General features: G+C 32.2%; 2 protein-coding genes across 2 annotated transcripts in view; both read left to right on the forward strand.

Moving 5' to 3' along the window:
* The window catches only part of LOC115889970, a 66,084-nt gene extending 59,920 nt beyond the window's left edge, over window positions 1-6,164 (forward strand). Inside the window, exons 7-9 of the mRNA XM_030910065.1 lie at window positions 1,622-1,846; window positions 4,187-4,373; window positions 5,651-6,164. Of these exons, the coding sequence (XP_030765925.1) occupies window positions 1,622-1,846; window positions 4,187-4,373; window positions 5,651-5,833 (595 nt within the window). The 3' untranslated portion in view covers window positions 5,834-6,164. The remainder of the gene's footprint in view (window positions 1-1,621; window positions 1,847-4,186; window positions 4,374-5,650) is intronic.
* A 6,413-nt stretch (window positions 6,165-12,577) lies between these two features.
* On the forward strand, window positions 12,578-23,529 carry LOC115889974. Its single transcript, XM_030910071.1, has 5 exons — window positions 12,578-12,814; window positions 15,445-15,542; window positions 17,339-17,475; window positions 20,477-20,606; window positions 23,427-23,529. The coding sequence occupies exons 1-5, from the start codon at window positions 12,595-12,597 to the stop codon at window positions 23,463-23,465; spliced, it is 624 nt and encodes a 207-aa protein (XP_030765931.1). The 5' UTR covers window positions 12,578-12,594; the 3' UTR covers window positions 23,466-23,529.
* The last annotated feature ends 1,738 nt before the right edge of the window (window positions 23,530-25,267 follow it).

Consider the following 25,267-nt stretch of genomic DNA (forward strand, 5'->3'; position numbering starts at 1 on the left):
AAATCGACAACTATGAAACTATGAACTTTTCCTGGACACAAACGGTACATTGTGAGACAGAAAATTGTAGAGAGAAACAAGTCTTATAACATAGGATACAACATTTTAATGAACAGTGCTTTCCATAAAATCAATAAATGAAAATATACGAAATAATATGCATGTACTGATTTCTTTCGAAAATCGACAACTATGAAACTATGAACTCTTCCTGGACACAAACGGTACATTGTGAGACAGAAAATTGTAGAGAGAAACAAGCCCTATAACATAGGATACAACATTTTAATGAACAGTGCTTTCCATAAAATCAATAAAATGAAAAATATACGAAATAATATGCATGTACTGATTTCTTTCGAAAATCGACAACTATGAAACTATGAACTCTTCCTGGACACAAACGGTACATTGTGAGACAGAAAATTGTAGAGAGAAACAAGCCCTATAACATAGGATACAACATTTTAATGAACAGTGCTTTCCATAAAATCAATAAAATGAAAAAATATACGAAATAATATGCATGTACTGATTTCTTCGAAAATCGACAACTATGAAACTATGAACTCTTCCTGGACACAAACGGTACATTGTGAGACAGAAAATTGTAGAGAGAAACAAGCCCTATAACATAGGATACAACATTTTAATGAACAGTGATTTCCATAAAATCAATAAAATGAAAAATATACGAAATAATATGCATGTACTGATTTCTTTCGAAAATCGACAACTATGAAACTATGAACTTTTCCTGGACACAAACGGTACATTGTGAGACAGAAAATTGTCAGAGAAACAAGTCCTATAACATAGGATACAACATTTTAACCGAACAGTGGTTTCCATAAAATCAATATAATGAAAAATATACGAAAAATATGCATGTACTCAGATTTCTTTCGAAAATCGACAACTATGAAACTATGAACTCTTCCTGGACACAAACGGTACATTGTGAGACAGAAAATTGTAGAGAGAAACAAGCCCTATAACATAGGATACAACATTTTAATGAACAGTGCTTTCCATAAAATCAATAAAATGAAAAATATACGAAATAATATGCATGTACTGATTTCTTTCGAAAATCGACAACTATGAAACTATGAACTCTTCCTGGACACAAACGGTACATTGTGTTTCCTGACAATGTCAGGAAAAAAACTAAATAAAACTGACAGCTTGACATTTTTTACCGCAGAGCTACCACCCGAATCCCCAGCAGGAAATTTAAATTCCAGTTAATCAGCCCGGCGCCGAATATGCCATCGTTGGCAACAGTGAATTTAAAAATGGCGCCCTCGATTACGTAACTAAAAGTTTAATTGGTATCGCTTATACAGGGTGCTACAAATTCGAGGTACGAGCATTGGTATCTCTGTAACCGTAATAGATACGAAGATGGTTAAACTCCTGTCGTTACTTTTTAGAAAATCAAAAAACGTTTTCATGTCCACTTTATTAGGGCTATCTGTTAGTATTTTTAGATTTTCAAATTAGCTGGTAATTTGTGAGATGCAGCAGAGGCCAACTTAATTTTTTTAATTACGGACCTGCATTTTATATTTCAGTTTTACAATAAATATATTTTTTATTAATGAAGTAAACTTTTCAGATGTAGAAATAGAGATTTTGCCACAATTATTCCACACCAACCCGCAAGATACAGGGATCGGCACAACGAAGTGTTCCTGGACTTTGAGGCGTTTCTTCTGAGCACGATGAAGGAACGGTCGACGTTGTGGATCCATTCACAAATAAAGGCCTGCATGGAAGCCCTGGATTGCCAGCCAGACTTCTGTCTGGATCTGTTCGAGCCTTCCGGTCATGGAAAACGGAGGTAAAGCTAAATAGATATAAAATAAATGAAGGTTATTCATTATTTTTCCTTTGGAAGATATTTCTTTCTTTCACATGCAACAACATTATTGAATTTTGTTTGTCTTCCGAGGGCCAATACTCATGTAGAAAGGGTATTTACAGTAGTCAATAAGTTATAGACAGGTACAGGGTGGGCCAAATTGGACGCTTTTAAAGGGAAACATCATTTTCATTTTTAGAAAAAACAATGAGTTTTAAATTTTTTTTTTCATATCGTTCCACCACTTCAAAAAATTCTAAAAAATTCCTGAGTGTAACGGAGTATAAAAGACGTTTTCTGACGATTTTGAGTAACATATTTCACAAAGGTTAAAAAAATCATATTATTTTATCATATCATAGACTTCTAAGAATTAGAAAAAAAATCATCATTAATTAATTTTGAATTTTACTATAAAAATAAAAATAAAATTGAAAACGAGGTTTTTTGAAAATCTCGAAAACCGTTTGAGTTAAGGAGCTAAAAATTTAGGTGAATTATTTTGATTCGACACCAAATGGATCACCTGAGTGCGAGTCAAAAAAGCCCCGGGGCCAATGACTAAAGAATCCAAGGACAAATAACACCCGTGAGCAAATTGTGACGACGCGATGTCACCAAACAGAGCCGTGGCACATATTTTTCTTAACCTAGCTGTTTGAAGCAATATTTATATTTTTTGATAATTGTTTTGACTACGCCTATGGTGTATCATCCGAATTAATTACGAAAAAAACGTATTAAAATGTTAACAAAAGGTATAAAACTAGTATCGACGTATAGCACATATCAAGTACATATAGATGTTAATTGAAATTGAAGAATAATTATCGAATTCGATAAGAAAACGCTAAAAAGTTGGAGTGGACTGTTTATTTACCTATGAAACGTAACTCTCTTTCTTATCGCTGCTGCTTTTACACTTGAAAGCTGAACAACTAATCACCATTGTAATAAAGTTTATACAAAGTTTACTACACACAAACTATTAAAAATCGCTAAAATTGTCGCTGGTGACCAAATGATGACTCATTGTTTGCCACCAAAACAAAAAAAAAGGTCTAGAGTAAAGGCAGGAGACACTTATACGGAAGAGATACCGACACCAAGAGGCATCAGACAAGGTGACAGCCTTAGCCCATTTCTGTTCAATCTCTTAATGGACAGAATTATAGAGGAAGTATCATCACTAAATATAGGATACCGAATGGGACAGAAAAGAATCAGCATGGTATGCTACGCCGATGACGCAGCCATTTTCGCGGAAACGGAGGACGACCTGCAGAAACAGCTTCACAGATTCTACCAGGTCAGTCAAGCGATGAATATGACCATATCTACAGAAAAACGAAAAGCATAACCTTTGCTAAAGACCCCGTGAGATGTAAGTTGGTAGTTCAGGACAAAATCATCGAGCAAGTCTCACAATTCAAATACCTGGGTATGGATCTGTCGAGCCACCATGATCCAGCGAAGGACTTAAGAAGCCAGATCAACAAAGCGACTGCCATGTCGGGCTGCTTAAGGCAAACAATATGGGCGAACGAATACATGAGATGGGATAGCAAGGTAAAGATATACAAGACTTGTATCAGACCAATCATGACATACGGAATAGAAACCAGAGAGGAAACCAACAAAACGAAGAGCATGCTACGAGTAGCCGAGATGAAAACGCTCAGGACAATAATGGGAAAAACAAGAAGAGACCGAATTAAGAACACCGACATCAGGGAACAATGTGAGGTTCAAGACATAGTAAGGTGGGGCAGACAAAGAAAAAGAGGTTGGTACGCCCACGTGAGAAGAATGGATGAGAGAAGACTGCCACGAATTGCATTAGAAGGGAAACCAACAGGGAAAAGAGACCCTGGAAGACCACCTAAGAGATGGAAGGACAGCTGGCAGTCCACCTCCCAAAAACTGTTACAGAGGACCCATCAAAATTAACAGATCGTGAGATCTTAAAAATGAATAAGAAGAAGAAGATAAGAAAACGCTAAAAAGTTGGAGTGGACTGTTTATTTACCTATGAAACGTAACTCCTGGCTCTTTCTTATCGCTGCTGCTTTTACACTTGAAAGCTGAACAACTAATCACCATTGTAATAAAGTTTATACAAAGTTTACTACACACAAACTATTAAAAATCGCTAAAATTGTCGCTGGTGACCAAATGATGACTCATTGTTTGCCACCAAAACAAAAAAAAAGGTCACAAATTCTGCTGCAGCCCGTATAGGGGCGTTACATATCCTTATATTCTTTAGTCATTGCCCGGGGCAGATTTCCCATATTAATCCGGCTATACCCTTTTTAGAAAACGTCGTGAAACAGCAGAAGTTACACAAATCACCGAACAGGACAATTTAGGCAACGCCTTATCCAAATTCAATGACAGTATACACTTTGCCAAGATCCAGGGAAATTTGGAATACACAGTTCTGATGCCTGGAGAATTTTTCCAGAGAGCGTCATCCATGGAGAGCAGTTGCAGCACATTTCTGGTAAATATCTATTACACCGGGTGAACAGGAAGTAACCGAAAACAATTGAATACGTCAATCAATACTGATTTATGTCATATACTAACGTACCAAATCTCGTTTATTTATCTGAAAAAATAAAAAGGTTGCAGGGGTGAGCCACTTTAGAGGAACACCCTGTATAGAGTATTTTTATGTCTTAATAAATAAATTAGATACGAGAAAAATACAAAAAGATCGAAAAAAACCGCCGTGAGAGATAGCTATAAAATAAAGAAGGCTGTCATTCTACCGGATGAATCTCAAAAGTGGTTCACCCCTATAACTTTTTTTATTTTTTTAGTTAAAAAAACGAGATTTGGTATGTTAGTATATGACATAAATTAGGATTGATTGACGTATTCAATTGTTTTCGGTCACTTCCGGTTTCACCGGAAATGACTACAACTTTAGATTTTTAAATGACACCCCCGGAATTTTTTTACTTTATTCGATACAAAATGACACTCTGAATAGAATGACATATCATATGTCAACCTTTGACATTTTCGCATATGGTTTATTTGAAATTTCTTACGGTTCGTAACGAAAATTTGACTCAAGATACCAATTATGTGGTATCAAATTATTCGTAAAAAAATGCTTTTTCCAAATATGCTAATGAGCCACCCCGTTCCATTTGGAAAAATTGAGATATGATTAAAAATACGATTTGAGCATTTTCTAACTGGCCAGGACAAGACACTAAAAACATTAGACGATCAAATCTATTTTTCCATGGCTCCTTGATGAAGAATTATTGTTTTTAACATAGCCATGGCACTCTAGATTGAATTTTAAAATACATTTTTTTATTAAGCGAGAATGTCAAAAGTTGACATATGATATGTCATTCTATTCAGAATGTCATTTTCTATCGAATAAAGTAAAAAAATACTGAGGGTGCCATTTAAAAATCAAAAGTTATAGTCATTTCCGGTGAAAGAGGAAACGACCAAAAACAATTGAAATCGCCAATCAATCCTAATTTCTGTCATATACTAACATACCAAATCTCGATTTATTATCTGAAAAAATAAAAAAGTTATAGGGGGTGAGCCACTTTTGAGACGCACCCGGTATATGTAAACTTATATGAATAATGTCATCGATGTTTATTTCCAAGGCAACTGGTCGCCGTTTTTTTTTCGGGCATACTCATAATTACTCGACAGAGTTTTGTGGCACACCGATGACATACTAAAAATTTTAAAATTTATTTTAGACACATTTTTTTTTAAACTGTCTTTGATTTAAAGGTCGTTGCTGCCATTTTGGGATGTCTACTGTTCATGGCAGCCTTCATTATGTGCTGGCTGGCTACTAAGCTGCATTCAGCACTCATGGAAACCAACGAATCAGGGAAGAACGTGGATGATTTTGTTAGGGAGAGCAGGCATTACAGCGAAAGTTGCTACACAGGCAGACCTACAACGCAATGAAAAGACTATTTTTATTTAGTGAATATAATATATAAAGGAAAATTAAAACAACTTTCGTTACACGTCATCAATGACACCATGCGTCGTCTTATGGAGTTTGCTGGTGGTCGTATTATGATGTGCAACCAAAGTTATTTTAATTTTCCTAACAAAACATATACATTGATTTGTTTTGACTCAACATATACAAGCAAAATGTAAACAAACTGTTTGGATATTTCCAGTTTGATTTTACCAAAAATGTTGAACTGTATTCATGTCATTGCATTCAGGATTATTTTCATAAAAGCTTCTTCTTGGTAGTTATTTATGCAAGGTATTCCAAACTGTATTCCGGAAACTTCAGCAGCATATTCTGCAGATAAAAATAAATAAAAAAGTTCGTATAAATGGCCGTCCTAAAATGCTTAGTTTCGGAGATACAGGGTGTAGAAGTTTCATTTTTATTTCGATTTTTTCCAATTAATTTCTGAAGTAACGTCAATACTTGGATGAAAATTGGCATCTGGAAGTTTTTTTGATGCGAGAAAATTGATTTTGATGTCAATATGACTCCTACTTGTAGAGGGCGCCACCTACATATTTTGAAGGTTCAAAACCATCAACTGGTTTGAAGAGTGGTAACTTTTTGTCCGGATCTGTATAAAACTACTGAGTAAAAGAATATACATTTACGACATTTTTTACATAAAAAAGGTCTCTTAGTGAAAATCGCTACCAGTAATGGTTCTCGAGATATTTGGAATCGAAATTATCAATACCTGTCATCATTGACGTAAATTAAACATGTTGACTAAATAGTTATTAAACTAAAATCATAAATTTGAAATGTTTTTGTGCCAAGAGATCAACAGAAACAGTTTTATCATCATTTTTTCGAAGAAACATTTATGATTAATTTAAAAAATAAACATTTCCCAAATTTATAATTTCAGTCAAATAACTATCTACTCAACATTTTTATTTTTTGTCAATAATGACATGTTTTTACTAAATATCTTAAGAACGGTTGCTCGTAGTGATTTTTACCAAAAGACATTTTTTACGTAAAAAATCAAGAAAATGTATATTTTTTCACTCTTCAAAACAGTTAAAACACGTGTAGGTGGCGCCCTCCTACAAATAGGAGTCATATTGGCGTCAAAATCAAATTTATCATGTCAAAAAACTCCCAGACACCAATTTTTATCCGAATATTGACGTTACTTCAGAAATTATTTGGAAAAAAATCGTAATAAAAATGAAACTTATACACCCTGTATCTCCGAAACTAAGCATTTTAGGACATACATTTATACGAACTTTTGTACTTATTTTTATCTGCAGAATATGCTGCCGAAGTTTCCGGAATACAGTTCGGACCACCCTGTATAGAAGTAAAAGACTATAAGAACCAACCACAAACCAAACTAATTTTGTAGATCAGTGTTATGATTTTTTTATTCTACATCAAATAACTCGTAAACACATTTTTGATTATAATGTTTTATTCCATCTTTTTTTTTTCATAATATCATCATTTAATGTACATATTTCTAATTTTTCTTCTAGTTAATCTTGCCAAAGGACTCAATTCTCGTCCGAAACCAAATATATTTATTTATTTTTACCTTTATTTATTTATAAATTATTTAATTTATTTATTGAACTTTTAGTAAGTATTTTTTTGTAAATATTATTTGTTAAGTAAGCTTATCGGGGAAACGTTTTCGGGTAAAAAGAAATTTTACGAAATATTTTCTTTTGTAAAATTTTTTATTCTTTAATATTAATATATAATGTGACGTAGTTTTAGTTTAAGGATATGGGTGGAACTAAAATAAGTATATTAATAGTAATTTATTTAGTATATGTAAGTTTGTTCTAATTTTATTTAAATGTTATTTGATCAGCTATAATGTTTATTTTGTATTTGATTGTCTGTATTTATTTAGACTATTCTGTTAATATACATAGAGTATTTTAATAAAAAAGTAAGTTAGTAAAAATGATGAAGCCTCAATAATTCTTAATTTTTTAGTAAATGATTGACAATTCAAATTTCTTTCTTCAAAAAATACCACACACACTCTCAAAACATATATACATACAGGGTGTTCAAAAATGCACTACCAAATGTATAGCGAAATTAAAATAAGTTTTGGTTGCACATCATAATACGACCACCAGTAAACTCCATAAGGCTCCGCGCGCACTGCATCGGATCGGACCGACCAGCAAAAGCGACTGCGACTATCGTACATATAGACGGCGCCGGCGTCCACTAAAACATTTCGGCCTGTAGAGGCCAGATTCCTACCTCTACCTATCCACGATAGTCGAGTCACCGCCTTCGCCGTTTCTCGCCGGACTGGTACCGGTTCAGTGCGCGTACACCTTAAGACGATGCATGGTGTCATTGATAACGTGCAACGAAAGTTGTTTTAATTTCCCTTTTACCAAGATTTGTACTGATATAGCTTGACTGCACCTTTTTTAATAGAAATTGATAACAAATGCTAAATAAATGTATATAAAAACTTAATGTAATACGTATTAAAAAAATTGGGCCCAGTTCGTGTGATTTGCAGTTTAAGTTCTAACTATTCGGAAAGGTATACAGATTATGTTTGCACATATGTACATGTTTTTTCATATTGAAGAGGTCAAATTTATTTTAAATATTGAAAAAATAAAAGAGAGTTGTTTCATTTTATAAATACAATTTTATTGTCAATTGATATACAGTGTGTCCACGAAATAAATTGACACGAAGAGGAAAAAATAAGTTACTTTTATTTTAAGACAAAAAGTCAATCTTTAACCACCCGGTATAAGTTCCGGCGGCAATTCGCGGCAGCCAATGGCAATTAATTTATATGCAATATACTTTAAGCAACAAGTATTATCATGCCGTTTAAGAGGATTTGAAAGGTAAAGTAGTTAAAAGATTTAAAGAGTGACAAGCAAAAATGTAAAAATACAATTTTTGTTGCCTTAAAATAAATTGCCATCAACTAATATTACTTAGGTTTAATTAAGTGCAAAAAAAACAGTTCTTTTTACCTTCTTTTCGAACGCCCATTACAGAAAAGGCAACAGCTTTTATCAATTTTAATAAAATAAGTAATTAATTGGCGGTATCTGAAAACTATTTATGTCAGCTTGATACCAATAGCAAAAATGTGACATTTCTAATAAAAAAAGCGCTACACTAGGCTTACTTTATTTTGTTATTTATTATGTATCGTTTACAGGGGAATATAAGAAAAGTACTATCAACAGTTTCATGCAAACATTTTGAAATTAATATTTCCAAGTAATGACCTATCTGGGAACCACTGTACAACAGATGCGAAAGAACACCGAATTACGCGTTCAGGTTTCTGTGACCTTCAGAAAGAGTTCATAGACAATCCGCATCAATGTATAGTTTGGGTTATTATTTGTTTGGGTGAATATAATCTGCACCAATATGTTATCGAGGCATACAAAAAGGTCCACAGACTTCGACACATACGAAAAATCAAGTCCATTTAGCGTGTGTCGCAATTTTCACACCTTAAAAAATTAGTTTTTTATAGCTATAGCAACTGCAGCGACTATGAAAAAAGCTGTGTGATTTTCATAGAAAATAAGGGCACCTGTAATTCATTTGAGAATGTTATAAATCGCTAAAAGAGGTTTCAAATCTCTTGGATTTCTATTAATATTAATAAATTTTATTAAAATTGTTAGTTAAACTAAAATTGTTAGTATCATTAAAAACAATTCAAATTCAAAAAATTGTATCAGTCAAATTCCCTCATTTAAGGTGAATATTAAAGTAAATATAAATACAGCTCATTCTAAGCTCATTATCTTTAAGAAAAATTTAAATCATTGTTGCAAATTGGGCCTTAATGCCATTTCGAACAAACAATAGTATTAATAATGTACATTATAATAATAATAAATTTTATATCATAGTGATTACAGTTGAGGGTTGGAACCTTTGGTGTTACACTAAATCACCACAATACACCAAAACACTTTTACTTTTACACTGGACGCACGTTTCGCTAACCATGTTAGCATCATCAGCAGATGATTATAAACCAAAGTACAATCTACAAGTTGAGCGTTTATATACTCGCTCAGTGGGCACCGAGTGGGCGTGGCAAAATCTAGCCAACCGAGTCAGAGCCAACTGAGCGTAACAGTTAGATTTCCGCCACTAGAGTAGTAGGAACAAAGAACTTGAAGGAATTGGACCGTTGACTCTGTTCATACTATCTTTACATTTATTAATTCTGATGCTTTCATATGCATCTAATTGCCTGTAATTTGAGACTTGTTTAATTAATTTTAAATTATTAAGATCTATACAATGTTCATTATCAACAATATGTTCGGCAACGCAAGATTTATCCGGTCTACCATATCTTATCTGAGCTAAATGTTCTTTAAATCTAGTTAATATTGATCTTCTAGTTTGCCCAACATATTTCTGATTACAATCTTTACAAGAAATTTCATAAATACCCGACCTTTCCAGTGGAGGTGTTTTATCCTTTGTATTGCCTAATAATTGTTGTAATTTATTATTAGCACTATACACAAGTTTATAATTGACATTCTTAAAAATTACTTTTAGACCACAGGATAACTCTCTATCAAACGGTATCGAAAAATATTTAGACGTATCTTCCTCCACTTGAAAAGTCGAATTTTCAGGAAATCATTAAGCTATACCTACGTTTTCTAATTAATTTATCAACTAGTGAAGGAGAATATCCATTACACTCAGCTACATTCCTAATGTAATCTCTTTCTATTTCATTTCTTTCGTTGGAAAGTGGGAAACTAAGTAATCTATGAACTAAGAAATTTAAACTAGCCATTTTATGTTCAACACTATGATGTGATTCATTAGGAATATATCAGCGTGTGGTATTTTTCCTATAGATATCAAATTCCACGCAATTATTAGTATTTCTAATAACTAATACATCTAGAAATGGTAATCTGTCGTTGTTCTCAATTTCATGCGTAAATTTAATGGAAGGAAAACGATTATTTAACTTAGAAATAAAATTATCTATGGTGTCTCAATGTGTGTCAAAAACAACAAAAATATCATCCACATACCTAACCCATACTCTTGGAAAATACTTAAACTGATTCTTAGCTTCCACTTCAAACCTGCTCATGAATAAATTAGCCAAAAATGGAGACAATGGATTACCCATTGCTGTACCTTCCCGCTGTTCAAAAAAGTTGTTATTAAATTGAAAACAGTTTTGTTTCATACATAACGATGTAAGCTCAATATATTCAATCACAGTTTTGTTGTCGAGACCATTTGCGTTCAGTAATTCCTTCAAATAGCCTAAAGTATGTGGAATTGGAGCACTTGGGAACAACGAAGATACATCAAAGGAGACCAAAATTTCACCTTCATGCAATGTTATATCTTTAATTTTGTTAATGAATTCAATATTATTTTTAACTGAGAAAGAAGGTTCATGATCAGGTAAATTTTCGAACTCCCTTGATAACCATTTTGCCAAATTATAAGTCGGAGAACCTACAGCCGAAACAATTGGGCGCATAGACTTGTCCGGCTTATGAATTTTTGGCAAAGCATACAATTTTGGTAATGAGGGATTGGATACTTGCAATTTCCTCTTTAAAGAAAGATCAATAAGGGTGTTACATTCTTTTAGAGTTTTTTTAACGTCTGCTACCATCTTAGACAAGGGATTCTTTTTCAAATTTATGTAGGGGCCATTATCGATTAAGTTGTTAACCTTATCATAATAGTCTTTTTTATCTAATATAACAACCTTATTTCCCTTATCAGCTTTTAGATAGAAACAATCTTTGTTACGCAAACTCTTGACAATATTGTGCTCTTTGTTAGATTTTAATGAATTACTTGAAAGGATATTTTTCGATAACTGATTTCTACAAGCCTCTCTTGTAAATACTTTAGAAGCCTCGGGCAAGTGCTGAATAGCAGTTTCAACACCAACGACGATTTCCTCCAAAGCGCTACCAGAGTTGGGCAATGCATACTTTAAACCTTTGTTTAATAACGGACAACAGATGGACCATAAAAATTACAGCATGGTACCCACGGGGAATTAAGAGACCTAGAAGAAGACCAAACCTGAGATGAGATTATGCTATTAAGAAATTAGCAGGGATAACTTGGGGGGTGACAGTAAACCGGAAAATTGGAAACAGTTGTGGCGCGGTTCTACCCAGGCAGAACAGCCCGCCATTAAAAACCGGAAACGGAAATAAATTTCATAAAATTGAAATTGTCATGTCTATGTCATGTCAAATGTCCCAGCCGCCATATCTGAAAATTAGTTACCCAGGCAGCCACGCTGTTTCCATAATTTAACATTGACTTGACACTTCTTCTTGTATTTATTATTTTATGGGGATAACTTGGGGCTGCATAGCCAACAATAGACAACAATGGGCCGAATTACAAAGAGAGTATCTAAATATGTGAGGGAGGCTACACCATAACTGGAAATGGTTGAATAAGCTGAAAATGATGATGATGATGATATACCAATACTTTTGAACAATGTCGGTATAGTAGATATGTGACATTGTATCAATTAAAATATACAAAAAGTCAAGTCATTTTTACTGTTAGATTTTCCGGATATTTGTTCAAATTTCTTGTCTGGAAAAAAATGGTATATTATCCCGCGTCAATTAAACAGTACCTCTGTTTAATTGACAAACAATAGCTCACAAATGTCAAAAATTTTATCAAAATGTCAACTCTAAGTCCGTCATCGGGCAGGAGCGAAAAAAATATACAATCTCAGGAATCCGGAATCGGTAGTCCTGAAAGAGTTACTTCTCTGTATAACGAAACACCGAAAAAAACATCATGGAGTGAAATTCTGGAAGAATCTTCCAAAAATAGAGAAGAACTGGACAATTATTTAAGCAATAAAAGGAGAGAAGAGAACCAAATCACTTTAGATTCACGTAATGTATCAATTATTTTTCGAAAAAAAATGGTAATAATGCCGGGTCTAGAGCAAGGCGACAGAAAGTGAACACGATTTTGAGACAAAAACAAGACAAACCTGCGACAAGACAAATTTGAGACAAAGGGCCTATACCGCGAGGACAAAACTACAACAAAGTTCAGTATATACAGGGTTGTTCACCACATACGACACGAAGTATTGTAGCTAAACGATTAGATTTTTACAAATTGTAAGTTTTGGGTTCGTTGAAGGACTATTAGAGCTACAATTTAAAAATATTTTTACAAGATACAGAGTGACCCAAATAAATAAAAAATATCGAAGTTGTATTTTTTTAAATGGAACACCCTGTATATTATTGATTTTTTTAGTTTCTACGATTAAAATAAAGGTAAATCTCATTAAGGTTTATTACACTTAAAACTTACCGTTTTTGAAATATTTTCAATTTTGTGAAATTGCAGTATAAATTTTAAGGCTTCATTTCTCCGAGGGTATCAAAATTTTTAATACTAAATATTTACTGAAGTTTATTTATTGATCAGTTATTGTGTTGCAATAATAAAAATTATACTACCTTATACAGAGTGTTTAAAAATTTATTTTAAATAATTACTAGCTTTAAACGGCAATAAGTTGCTTAATTTAAATGGAATACCCTGTATTTTTTGGAGAATCAGATGCACAATTTAATTGTCTATCAAATTGTATTATACCACTTTTTACCTATCCCTTCAAGTTTTCGTAGAAAATGCATTTTCTTATAATTTAGACCTGATTTATCAATATACCCATGAAATATTGACATTTTAGATTGTTTTTAAAACAACAAATGTACAAAATGCACAGGCTAGTAATATTATCGTTTTTAGTTAAACGATGATATTACTAGCCCATTTGTATGCAAAAAGAAAACTATTTAAATCTTTATAAAAGAGTATACCATTAATTAAATATACCACCAGTATTTTCGCCCAAATACTAATTAATCACATACTTAATTGTGTTCGTTATCAGAAATCAATATAATATTAAGTTATGAAAATGAACGTCTCTGTTGTTATAAATAAGCATTTGTCAAAAAATGAAATGCCATTTTTAAGGTGTTAGTTTTTTTACCACACTGTCACTAAATACACATAACAAACTAATACACATAAATAATTCAGTTTTTTAGTATTTGGAGCAATTTTTTAATGAAATAAACGAACTATGTTGACAATATTAGTATCTGTACTCTTTAAAAATTTGGTACATGTTTAAAAATAATCTAAAATGTCAGTATTCCATGGGTATATTGATAAATGAGTTCTAAATTACAAGAAAATGCATTTTCTACGGAAACTTGAAGAGATAGGTATAATATAATTTGATAGACAATTAAATTGTGCATCTGATTCTCATAAAATATACAGGGTGTTCCATTTAAATTAAACAAGTTATTGCCGTTTAAAGCTAATAATTATTTAAAATAAATATTTAGACACTCTGTATAAGGTAGTAAAATTTTTATTATTGCAACACAATAACTGATCAATAAACTTCAGTAAATATTTAGTATTAAATAGTTTGATACCTTCGGAGAAATGAAGCCTTAAAATTTATGCTGCAATTTCACAAAATTGAAAATATTTCAAAAACGGTAAGGTTTAAGGTGTAATAAACCTTAATCAAATTTACCTTTATTTTAATCGTAGAAACTAAAAATGTAATAATATACAGGGTGTTCCATTTAAAAAAAATCAACTTTCATATTTTTTATTTATTTGGGACACTCTGTAACTTGTAAAAATATTTTTAAATTGTAGCTCTAATAGTCCTTCAACGAACCCAAAACTTACAATTTGTAAAAATTTAATCGTTTAGCTACAATACGCCGTGTCGTATGTGGTGAACAACCCTGTGTATGCGAATCAGTTTTATTTATCATGTGACCTTTCCACCAGAAAGAAATTAAAAATATATTACTAGCAGCCTACTAATGTTGCCAGCAGACTCGCCATCCCATGTTGCAAAAAGAAACCCCAAATGTTTTTGTTTTAATTTCTCTCGTATACTATACCGGGTGTGTCTCAAAAGTGGCTCACCCATATAACTTTTTTATTTTTTCAGATAAAAAAAACGAGGTTTGTTTTTGACTAATGTCATATATTAGCAGTACCAGCACACCACAGTACTAACTTTGTGTGATTTCATTGGTTTCCTACTTTTGGCAACACACGACATCCACACTGCGCCGACAACTTGTTGTAAAATACACGACAAAACAGAGACTCTTTGAACTTTACCGACTCGAGACGAAACCGTTTGTTACCAAAGTCTCCGAATTTGGTAACAAAACAAAAATGAGACAAAAATGTCCTAGAATTTGTCGCAACTTTGTCTTAAAACATGAATGTTTCTGTCTTGTCGCTGTTTTGTCTGCTTGGTCGTGTCTCTGTAGCGATTAAAAGAAAATTATATTCAGTGTAGCCGTTAAGGGTTAATACACAGACAACTCTATTTTAATTTAGTTTGTGGTTAATATAATTTTCTGTCAGTTTTGTAGATGTATTCTCTCAAAATCGTTACTTTCCTTGCTGCACAGACTTTGGATGTTTCAGAATAACATTATTTTATTTTTAGTGCCTGCTATCGCTTACTTAAATGAGAAGATATTTCCATCTTTAAACACTGCTTTAATAGCTATGTTAGAAAGAGTAAAAGAAGAGGATAGTTTTTATGTAATTTCTTTCTTTAAATATCTTTTTATACAACTTATAACCAGAAAAATCCAGATAGTTTGACAAATTGTGATTTTATGAATATTGTTTTATATTTTTTATACATAATTGTTATACAGGATTGTTCACCACATACGACACGGAGCATTGTAGCTAAACGATTAGATTTTTACAAATTGTAAGTTCTGGGTTCATTGAAGGACCCTTAGAGCTACAATTTAAAAATATTTTTACAAGATACAGAGTGTCCCAAATAAATAAAAAATATCAAAGGTTTATTTTTTTAAATGGAACACCCTGTATATTATTACATTTTTAGTTTCTACGATTAAAATAAGGGTAAATTTGATTAAGGTTTGTTACACTTAAACCTTACCGTTTTTGAAATATTTTCAATCTTGTGAAATTGCAGTCAAAATTTTACGGCTTCATTTCTCCAAGGGTATCAAAGTTTTTAATACTAACTATTTACTGAAGTCTATTTATTGATCAGATATTTTGTTGCAATAATAAAAATTATAGTACCTTATACAGAGTGTCTAAAATTTTATTTTAAATAATTACTAGCTTTAAACTGCAATAACTTGTTTAATTTAACATAACAAATGTACCTTTGAAGGACCATCGTAAAGCTATTCTGACGTTACAAGGAAGCACAAAAAGTACATTTTTACTCCTAATAGAACATACATACAATTTTTTTAAAACATTACAAATCATTTTTAATCAATTTCAAACATTGCAAATAATATAAACAGCAATCGAGCAACAATTTGTACGCTCTTTGAATTTGACACTTAATATTTTTTTTGTTTAATAATATATTTTTTGTACTAAAAAAATCTGATTTAAATAAAAAAAATCTGATTTAAATCAAATAAATCTGATTTTTTTGATTTTTTTAAAAAAATTATGATTTTTTCCATCCCTGGAAAAAACAATATGGCGATATTATTATATAACTTGGTAATATTTGAGGGGTAGTTTCATCTCGTTGGAATTTGACTTTCCAGACCGTTTGTGTTTAATCAATTACCCAACTTTTTGGAACACCCTGTATGATTTTTTAAAAAAATTCAAAATATGTAAAAAAACAAAATAAATTATGCTCCTCCAAGCGTTTTCCCGAAAGACTAACCGTTTTTTAAATAACAAATAATGTAATATTTGAGGGACGTTTTTACCCTCTTGGAATTTGAGATTCGAGAAACCCCTCCTTGTAGAATGTAGAATGTTTAGGAGGGGAGTTAATCACCGCGACCTTATAGATCTATTGTGTGTTCCCCATTTCTTGAGTTATAACGAGTTATAACTCATCATACAGTCTCAGGGCTTTAAGAAAAGCAAGTATCTGAGACGGCTCCACAGAGGCCAGCTCTCCATCCTCGACATCAGACGTACCAAGGTTCATGGCACGAATGGTCGTTGTCTCGGCGCACTCAGGGTCTGCTAGTAAACATGTTCAAGCTTAAAGTATCACAACCACAGATAACAAACAAAAATCACAACACTATTTATTTAAACCAAAAACTCGTAATACAAAACTAAATTGTCAAAACGAATGACAATGTCAGGAAATAAATAAATAAATGCAGCAACTTGACACTTTTTACAGCAGAGCTACCACCTGAATCCCCAGCGCGAAATTTAAATTCCAGTTAGTCATCGCGGCGCCGAATATGTTCATAGCTGGCAACAATGAATTTAAAAATCGCGCCCTGGATTACTTAACTAAAAGTTTAATTGATATGAAATATATATTTAAAAGTACAATAGTAATTTTTACTTGTTTAAAGCATCCGAAGACTGCATTTAATGGAATAGATTTCATATGTGAATATTTATACAATTCCAATTCAAAATACCCCGAGAGGCAGCAAAATCCCCAATACATATTTGACATGGATTGGGTTAAGGAAATATTAGAGAAATCGTAAGTTTATACAGAGTGTTTCAAAAAACATGTGCCATCTCTCGCGGGAAGATTCCTCTAGAAAAAATAAGATTTATTTTTCATATCAACATATTGTAATCGCAAAACATTTTCCTATCCACGTCATCAATCATATCGACATTGACACTAAAGTCTACAAACCTGACTAAATAAAATTTTGGCAAAAATGTTTAAATTTGTTGTATAATTTAAGATACCGAGCAGCTCTTTATTTTACTTTATAGAGCAAATGATTGTAACAGACATTTTATTTAGATTTTAGATTAAAGCTATTAATTAGTTTAAACCGAATTTTATTATTGCTATGTAGGCCACATTGCGCCGTGTTCAGCAATGTTGTCCTTTATTATTTGACAATTATCCTAGTGTCAGTAATTATTTTGTATAATATCGTGTTGTTGAATATTTGTTAGTGATTCTCGTTTTTTGCCTATTTTCATAGTCTTTTTTTAAAAAATGCACTTTTGAGCACAAACAGTTCTTTTAAGAACTAAATTTTCGAGTTTTGTAGTTGAAAACATGTCGAAGCATTTAAACTTGTAGCTTCCCTGTTTTTTTTTAACTATTTTGAACGGTAACGTGACAATACAGGTCCTTTATTACCCTTGATTGCAGTCAGAAAAATAAGTTTGATTGATAAGCACATTATACCACCTTCCAAGTTAGTTTTTATTAAATGCTGTGATTAGTTTCTACATTAATAGCACCCTCTTACCTGGTATTACCACTTATGGTGTTGTATAAGATGTACATCAATAAATAAATAACCCATAATAACGCTTATAATAATCTTCGTAATGGACTAGTTTTTGCCATTATGTAATAAGTAAAATAAGCTATAAAACAAATAAATCAATTAATCACTATAATACTAGTTATTAAATTAAAAATAAAACGTAAAACTTTTTAAAAAAAAATATAATAAATATGTTGTTTGTCAAGTTTAAATTAAGATTCATTTCATAAATTCCTCACAATCTGGCAGCGCTGTCGCCATCGTTTGTCACTCAAAGTTGATCACGTGCATCGGAAATTGTTTTGCGATTACCATATACCAAGTGTTGCATCATCGAGCGGGAAATAGAAAATCCCATGTAAATTTTAATGGGGTCAATTATTGGCTTCCCTAATTATTTTAGAGAATAATTCTATTTAGGTTTATTGAAGAGCACTAAAACCCACATTCAAAAGAATAACTTTAGATATTTTTGATTAGCCCGTTTACGAGTTATCGCCCGATTTCTTTTTAAATATTTCTCCTTTCTTATGGCCCTGTATTTACTTATGAGCGCCAGTCAAGGTAAAAGATAACTGTCAAATGAAGTTGTCATTTCAGAAATTATTCTATTTAGTGCTTTATTATTATTATTAAAAACTCATACCTACATCGAAAATATTAGCCATGAATTACACTACCGAAGAAAAAGTATTGATGATTAAATGGTATTATCAAGGAAATAGTTATCAAAAGGTGTCGGACATGTTTGCTGCTCTGTATCCGAATAGACCGATACCTGGAAAATTTACAATCGCAAGGAATATCCAGAGATTTGAGACCACAGGTACCCTAATAAATAACTGCAGATGTGAAGCAAGGCAGGAACAAAGAGAAGATACAAGAAATGATACCGACTTGGAAGTTTTATTGTGCGTGGAAGAGAACGATGGAAAGATCAGCACAAGAAAACTTGAGGATGAAATAGGAATAGATCACACTACGTTTCGAATTTTGAAACGACATAAATACTATTCCTTCAAATATGAAAAGCATCAAGAGCTACGAGATGGGGACGAAATACGGCGGCAGGCGTTTTTTTTTATATGATGGAAAGAGCAAACACGGATAGGGAATTTTTAAAAAAGATATGTTTCACTGACGAATGCACGTTTACCTTAAATAATGAACCCAATGTTCAAAATTATCGATATTGGAACAAAGAAAACCAACACAGGTTTGTCGAAACAAGGACACAATATCCACAGAAAGTAAATGTTTGGGCAGGGATATTCGGACACAATATTATCGGGCCATTATTTCTTACGCGAAATTTAAAAAAATGCAGAATATTATTTGGAACTACTCGAAAATCATATTTTACCTGCTTTACATGATGCCGCTAGGGAAAATCAGGAAGTTTGGTACCAAATGGATGGCCGCCCGGCACATTGTACCCTGGTTGTTCGGGAATATTTAGGCAATAGTTTTAACGGAAACGTTATTGGCCTAAATCATACAGTAAATTGGCCAGCAAGGTCTCCTGATATTTTGCCAAATGATTTCTTTCTCTGGGGCCATTTAAAAAACAGGATATACAAGGATAAAAAATACCCAAATCTAGACGAGTTAAAAAATGCCGATATTTCTGACGAATGCAATAGAATTTCAGTTTACCAACTAGCGAATGTAAGAAGAGAATTTTATGATCGCCTGGGTTATTGTCTAGCAGTCGATGGGGGAATATTTGAACATCTTCTTAAATCCTAAAGTTCTAACAATTTAATAGTACCTAAATTAATAAGTTATTGAATATTGTAATAATACTATAATTAACCTTGTAATTGATTACTTTATTTTACTTTAATTCATGTTAATTTGTATTTATAAATCGATGTAGGAATGAGTTTTCAATACTAATAAAGCACTAAATAGGTAAATTTCTGAAATGACAACTTCATTTGACAGTTATCTTTTACCTTGACTGGTGCTCATAAGTAAATACAGGGCCATAAGAAAGGAGAAATATTTAAAAAGAAATCGGCGATAACTCATAAACGAGCTAATCAAAAATATCTAAAAGTATTCTTTGAATGTGGGTTTTAGTGCTCTTCAATAAACCTAAATAGAATTATTCTCTAAAATAATTAGGGAAGCCAATAATTGACCCCATTAAAATTTACATGGGATTTCCTATGTCCCGTCCGACCCGGTATAAGCTTATATTAATTCAGCAATAAATAAATAAATTAACTGTTATTGCAGACCCCGTCCCTATTATCCCTTCTCCTTGGTCTGGAACACCAACCATGCCGCCCTTAAAATTCAGTCCTTCATGAAGGGATATTGGGTAAGGAAGAGAGAAGACGTGCAAGAAATGAGAGTCTTCTGGAAGGTACTTCAACTAAAGATTCCGTATACAGGGTCGCTTTTATGTATGGAAACGGTCGATTATTAGGTAAAATATAGGAAGTACCGCAAAAAGTTGCATACAAAAGTTATAGGATTTTTAAATATCTATTAGCGAGTAATAAATTTAAGTATACAGGGTCGTTCATAAAGTCATGGTACATCAAAGTTTCATTTTTTTAAATAGAACCCCCTGTATATTATTACATATTTCAATTCTTCCTTCAATTCTAAGCAAAAATCGAAATACACACAATGTACCTCAAAGCAACCGTTTCCGAGTTATTGACTTTTGAAAATATCACTTAAACAATTCAATTTAATTAATTTCGATGTGTTTGGTTTGATTTCGTGATGCCATTCTGCCGAAACTGTGATACTGTTGTAATTAGCGATGGGAACTATCGAATGAATTAGACTATCGAATGGTTACTGAATGAATGATTTCAACTATCGAATGGTTTTATTCGAATAAAATCATTCATTCATTTGTATACTAAAGCATATGTGACAACCTCGCCGTGCAACTAAATGGTTATCGTTGAGCCACGACTATCGAATGCTTTTGATAAATGAAATTTAGTATTCGTTTGATTTTTGTGTACGTCAGTGCATTACTAGTTCTTCCAAATTTTTATAACTTCACCTTATAGATACTGTGCTATTTTTGCGTTTATTAAAATATTTAAAATACTAGAGTAGTAGTTTTTTTAATTGAGGATTGTGTGCGTGTGCGGGTGTCAAAATTTTTCCGAAAATTTGTGTGATTTTCCGTAGCCCGATCTTTCAATTATTTTATTTTATATGGTATATATGGTCTATTTTTTAATGGGAAATTTTGAGAAGTAGCAATTTTTAAGAGAGATGAGATGAACTTAGAATTAATTTTAAAAATACATATTTGTATTTTAGATGTTTTAATAATATGAATTAGTTGAACTTAATAATCATATATATTTAAGTAATGTGGTTAAGTAAATGGGGGGGGGGTTATCGAACTCAAACTATGGGGTGTGAAAATTAAATTGAAAGTTTTACACGTGCCAATTTAAAAAAAAAGTTAACGATGTTTGTATTTTGTTTATGCTAATTCTCTTACATGTAGTTTTTTGCGAAGAAATATTTCTATTTTTTAAAGTAAATGCCAGTAAAAATAAATATTATTTTTAAATAGTAATATAAAGTACCTAATATAAATAATTTTGATTTCTAATTTTTTCCATTACACTGCATGCTTAGAAAATTAATAAATGTTTATATTTCATGATTTTAAAGTTTGTTGTTAATATAACAAATTAGTTCTGTAATTATTATTATTTAATAAACCAACGTTGCCAAAAAATTTAAAGACTATATTATTTTTAAATAGGATCTAATATAAATAATTTTGACATCTAATTTGTTGTTTATATTTTGCTACTACGTAAAAATATTTTTATATTAAATTATTTTAAATTTTGTTGTTAATAGGTATAACAAATTATTACTGTTAACAAATTATTACTATTATTTTTATTAAAGCAGTCTTTGCTTAAAAACATTAAAAATCATTTTCCTACATCCAAAATAACAAGTATTATTGCAGTGTAACAACAGAATATTAATAAAAAAATGCAAAATATATAGACATACTATCCCTAACTAACTAAAGCCAAACAATAATATTCTTTGCTAATATCAACTAATACCAATATATGGCAACAGCGCCCTTCATAATGTATTTTCTGTGTAAATACTAGCACTTAGTCCTTATCTTTATATGACTCCGCAAAAAATCAAAGATGCCGGCTTCTTTCATAGCATTGCCACCGACCGCTGTCGGGTTTCTCGGAAAGAAACCTACGTCGCCGAGCGACAACTAAAATCCAGTTAATATTTTATTATAATCGATCCTGACGAATAAATGATTTTCATAAATGAATGAATTTTATAAATGAATGGTTTTTGCTGCCGAATTACTAGAATACAATATTTCAAGGCAGATGACGCATCTATTCGATAATTTTTATTCGAATAGTTTTCAACGAATGTTTTTTACTAGCTATCGAATTATTCGAATGAATTGCAACTATCGAATGTTTCGATAGTATTCATTCGATAGTTCCCACTACTAGTTGTAATGGGTTTTCAAATTCCTATTAGCTACCAGTGAATTTAAGTATACAGGGTCGGTCATAAAGTTGTGTCACATCAAACTTTTTTTAAATGAAACCCCCTGTATATTATTCTAAATTCAATTCTTCCTTCAATTTTAAACAATAATCGTAATTTACAATGTACATAAATTGAAGAATTGAAATGTTAAACGAAAATTTTGTAATTTCCAGACTTGCTATACTCTCATTTTATACATCTATAAATGCTAACTTGAGAACTAATGTCAAATATTATTAAGTATCACAGTTTCGGCAAAATGGCATCGTTAAATGAAACTGAACATATCGAAATTAATTAAATCAAATTGTTTAAGTGATATATTCAAAAATCAATAATTCAGAAACGGTTGGTATGCGGTAGGTACATTGTGTGTATTGTAATTTTTGCTTAGAATTGAAGGAAGAACCGAAATATGCCATAATATACAGGGGGTTCCATTTAAAAAAATGAAACTTTGATGTGCCACGACTTTATGACCGATCCTGTATACTTAAATTTATTACTCCCTAATAGATATTTATAAATCCTATAACTTTTATATTTAACTTTTTGCGGTACCTCCTATATTTTACCTAATAATCGACAGTTTCTATACATAAAAGCGACCCTGTATAATTTTTTGCAATACATAAAAGAGTTAATTTTTTAGCATCACAAGTTAACTCAGCACGTGGAGGATTCGCCATAGACTTATTTCTATAAAAACAAATAATTAAAAATGTTTATTGTAGTAGAATAGTCTTTATCAGAATAAAAGATTTTATTTTTACCGTGTGTTTTTCAAAAGTGGCTCTCCTCTATAACTTTTTTTATTTTTTCAGATAAAAAAACGAGATTTGGTATGTTAGTACTAATGTTCCATATTAATTTTGTCTCATCCTGTATAACTTTTCGGGTCAAATTTCAATTTGGTTTAACATACAATGGTTACTGTAATTAAATTTCAGGCTAAACAAGATCAACTAAAATTTAGGTAACTGTTATCGAGAATTTAAAATTTACTATTTATTTTCGCAAAATGTGAAATATGTCAAGATTTTTAGATTTTAGGTAAATGCTTCTTTAATAAAACCCCTTAGAGACCTTTATTTTTTTCTAGAATCCAAAAACAATTACTATATAGGGTGCTCCATTAGAAAAAAACCTCGCAAAAAACACAACTTTGATGTGTAACTTTTTTTGGGGACACCCTGTATAATTCTATATATTTATATAAAATGCTTTCAGTTAACCAAAATATGCTGCCAAAATTTCCTTTCGATATAAACTACCGTTCTCCTTGGAGCTTCCGCAGCGTATGAGAGGCACCACCCTGTACATATCTACACACACCGGAAATATCTAGGGATATCATTTTATTAAAGTTAAAAATAAATGTTTTGAATAAACAACCACATATTTGTAGGCCGATTCTTTCTACTTCGATTGAAACGAAGTAGTCACACTAGTTATTTCTAAATTTGGAATATTTGCAGAAGTGTTTGTGCATTTTTTGTCAAATGTATAAAAAGCACTAGCATCAATTGTTCGAATTTAACCTGTACTGGCTATGTTTTTATGATAATTGGCCAGAATTCATTCAAATAACTATGTTTAGTATTAAACGACATTATGGAGCGTAGACATCTTAACAGAGACGAAATGCTAAGGGCCATGGGTATGCTCGAAGCTAGAATGCGCCAAATCGACGTAGCTAGAGCATTAAATACAACGCAAAGTGTAATATCGCGATTAAGTGCACGCTACCGTGAAAGTGGTGATGTTGCTGAAAGGCACACAGGGCGACATCGCATTACTGCCCCTCAGCAAGATCATTTTTTACAATTAAATGCTCGACGCCGACCGACTCTTATAGCACCAGAGCTTAGTTTAATTCTCCAGGAAACACATAATGTAACCATTAGTCCTGACACTGTTCGCAATAGATTAAGAGAGGTCAACTTAAGAAGCAGACGCCCCTGGAGAGCTCAACCCTTAACGAGAGGAAATCGAAAGGTACGATATTTGTGGGCTCAAGACCATGTTCAGTGGTCGAATGAACAATGGGCCAATGTTCTCTTCACGGATGAGTCACGCTTTGGAATTCATCCGGATTCGAGAAGGCTTAGGGTATGGAGAGAACCGGGAAATCTTATTCGGTTGTATCATGTTCAGGAAGTGCATCCTTATCAAGGTGGAACAGTTATGGTCTGGGGAGGAGTCCAGTTAGGCCGAAAAACCGATCTCGTTTTTCTTTAAAGGTTTCTAACAGGAATCTCATATCGTGATTTAATTCTTGAGCCTGTCGTGTTACCATATGCCAATGATTTTGGGAGAAACTTCATTCTCATGCATGACAATGCACGGCATCATACAGCCAGAGTGGTAAGTGAGTTTATCAATGCTCATCAATTAAACATCTTACCCTGGCCGGCACAATCTCCTGACCTCAACCCCATCGAGCACGTATGGGACGCGGTCCAAAGAAGAATTTTGAGAATGGGTATGCCT

The sequence above is a fragment of the Sitophilus oryzae genome, unplaced genomic scaffold, assembly GCF_002938485.1.
Source record: "Sitophilus oryzae breed Bouriz unplaced genomic scaffold, Soryzae_2.0 scaffold_857_pilon_pilon, whole genome shotgun sequence".
Classification (NCBI taxonomy): domain Eukaryota; kingdom Metazoa; phylum Arthropoda; class Insecta; order Coleoptera; family Curculionidae; genus Sitophilus; species Sitophilus oryzae.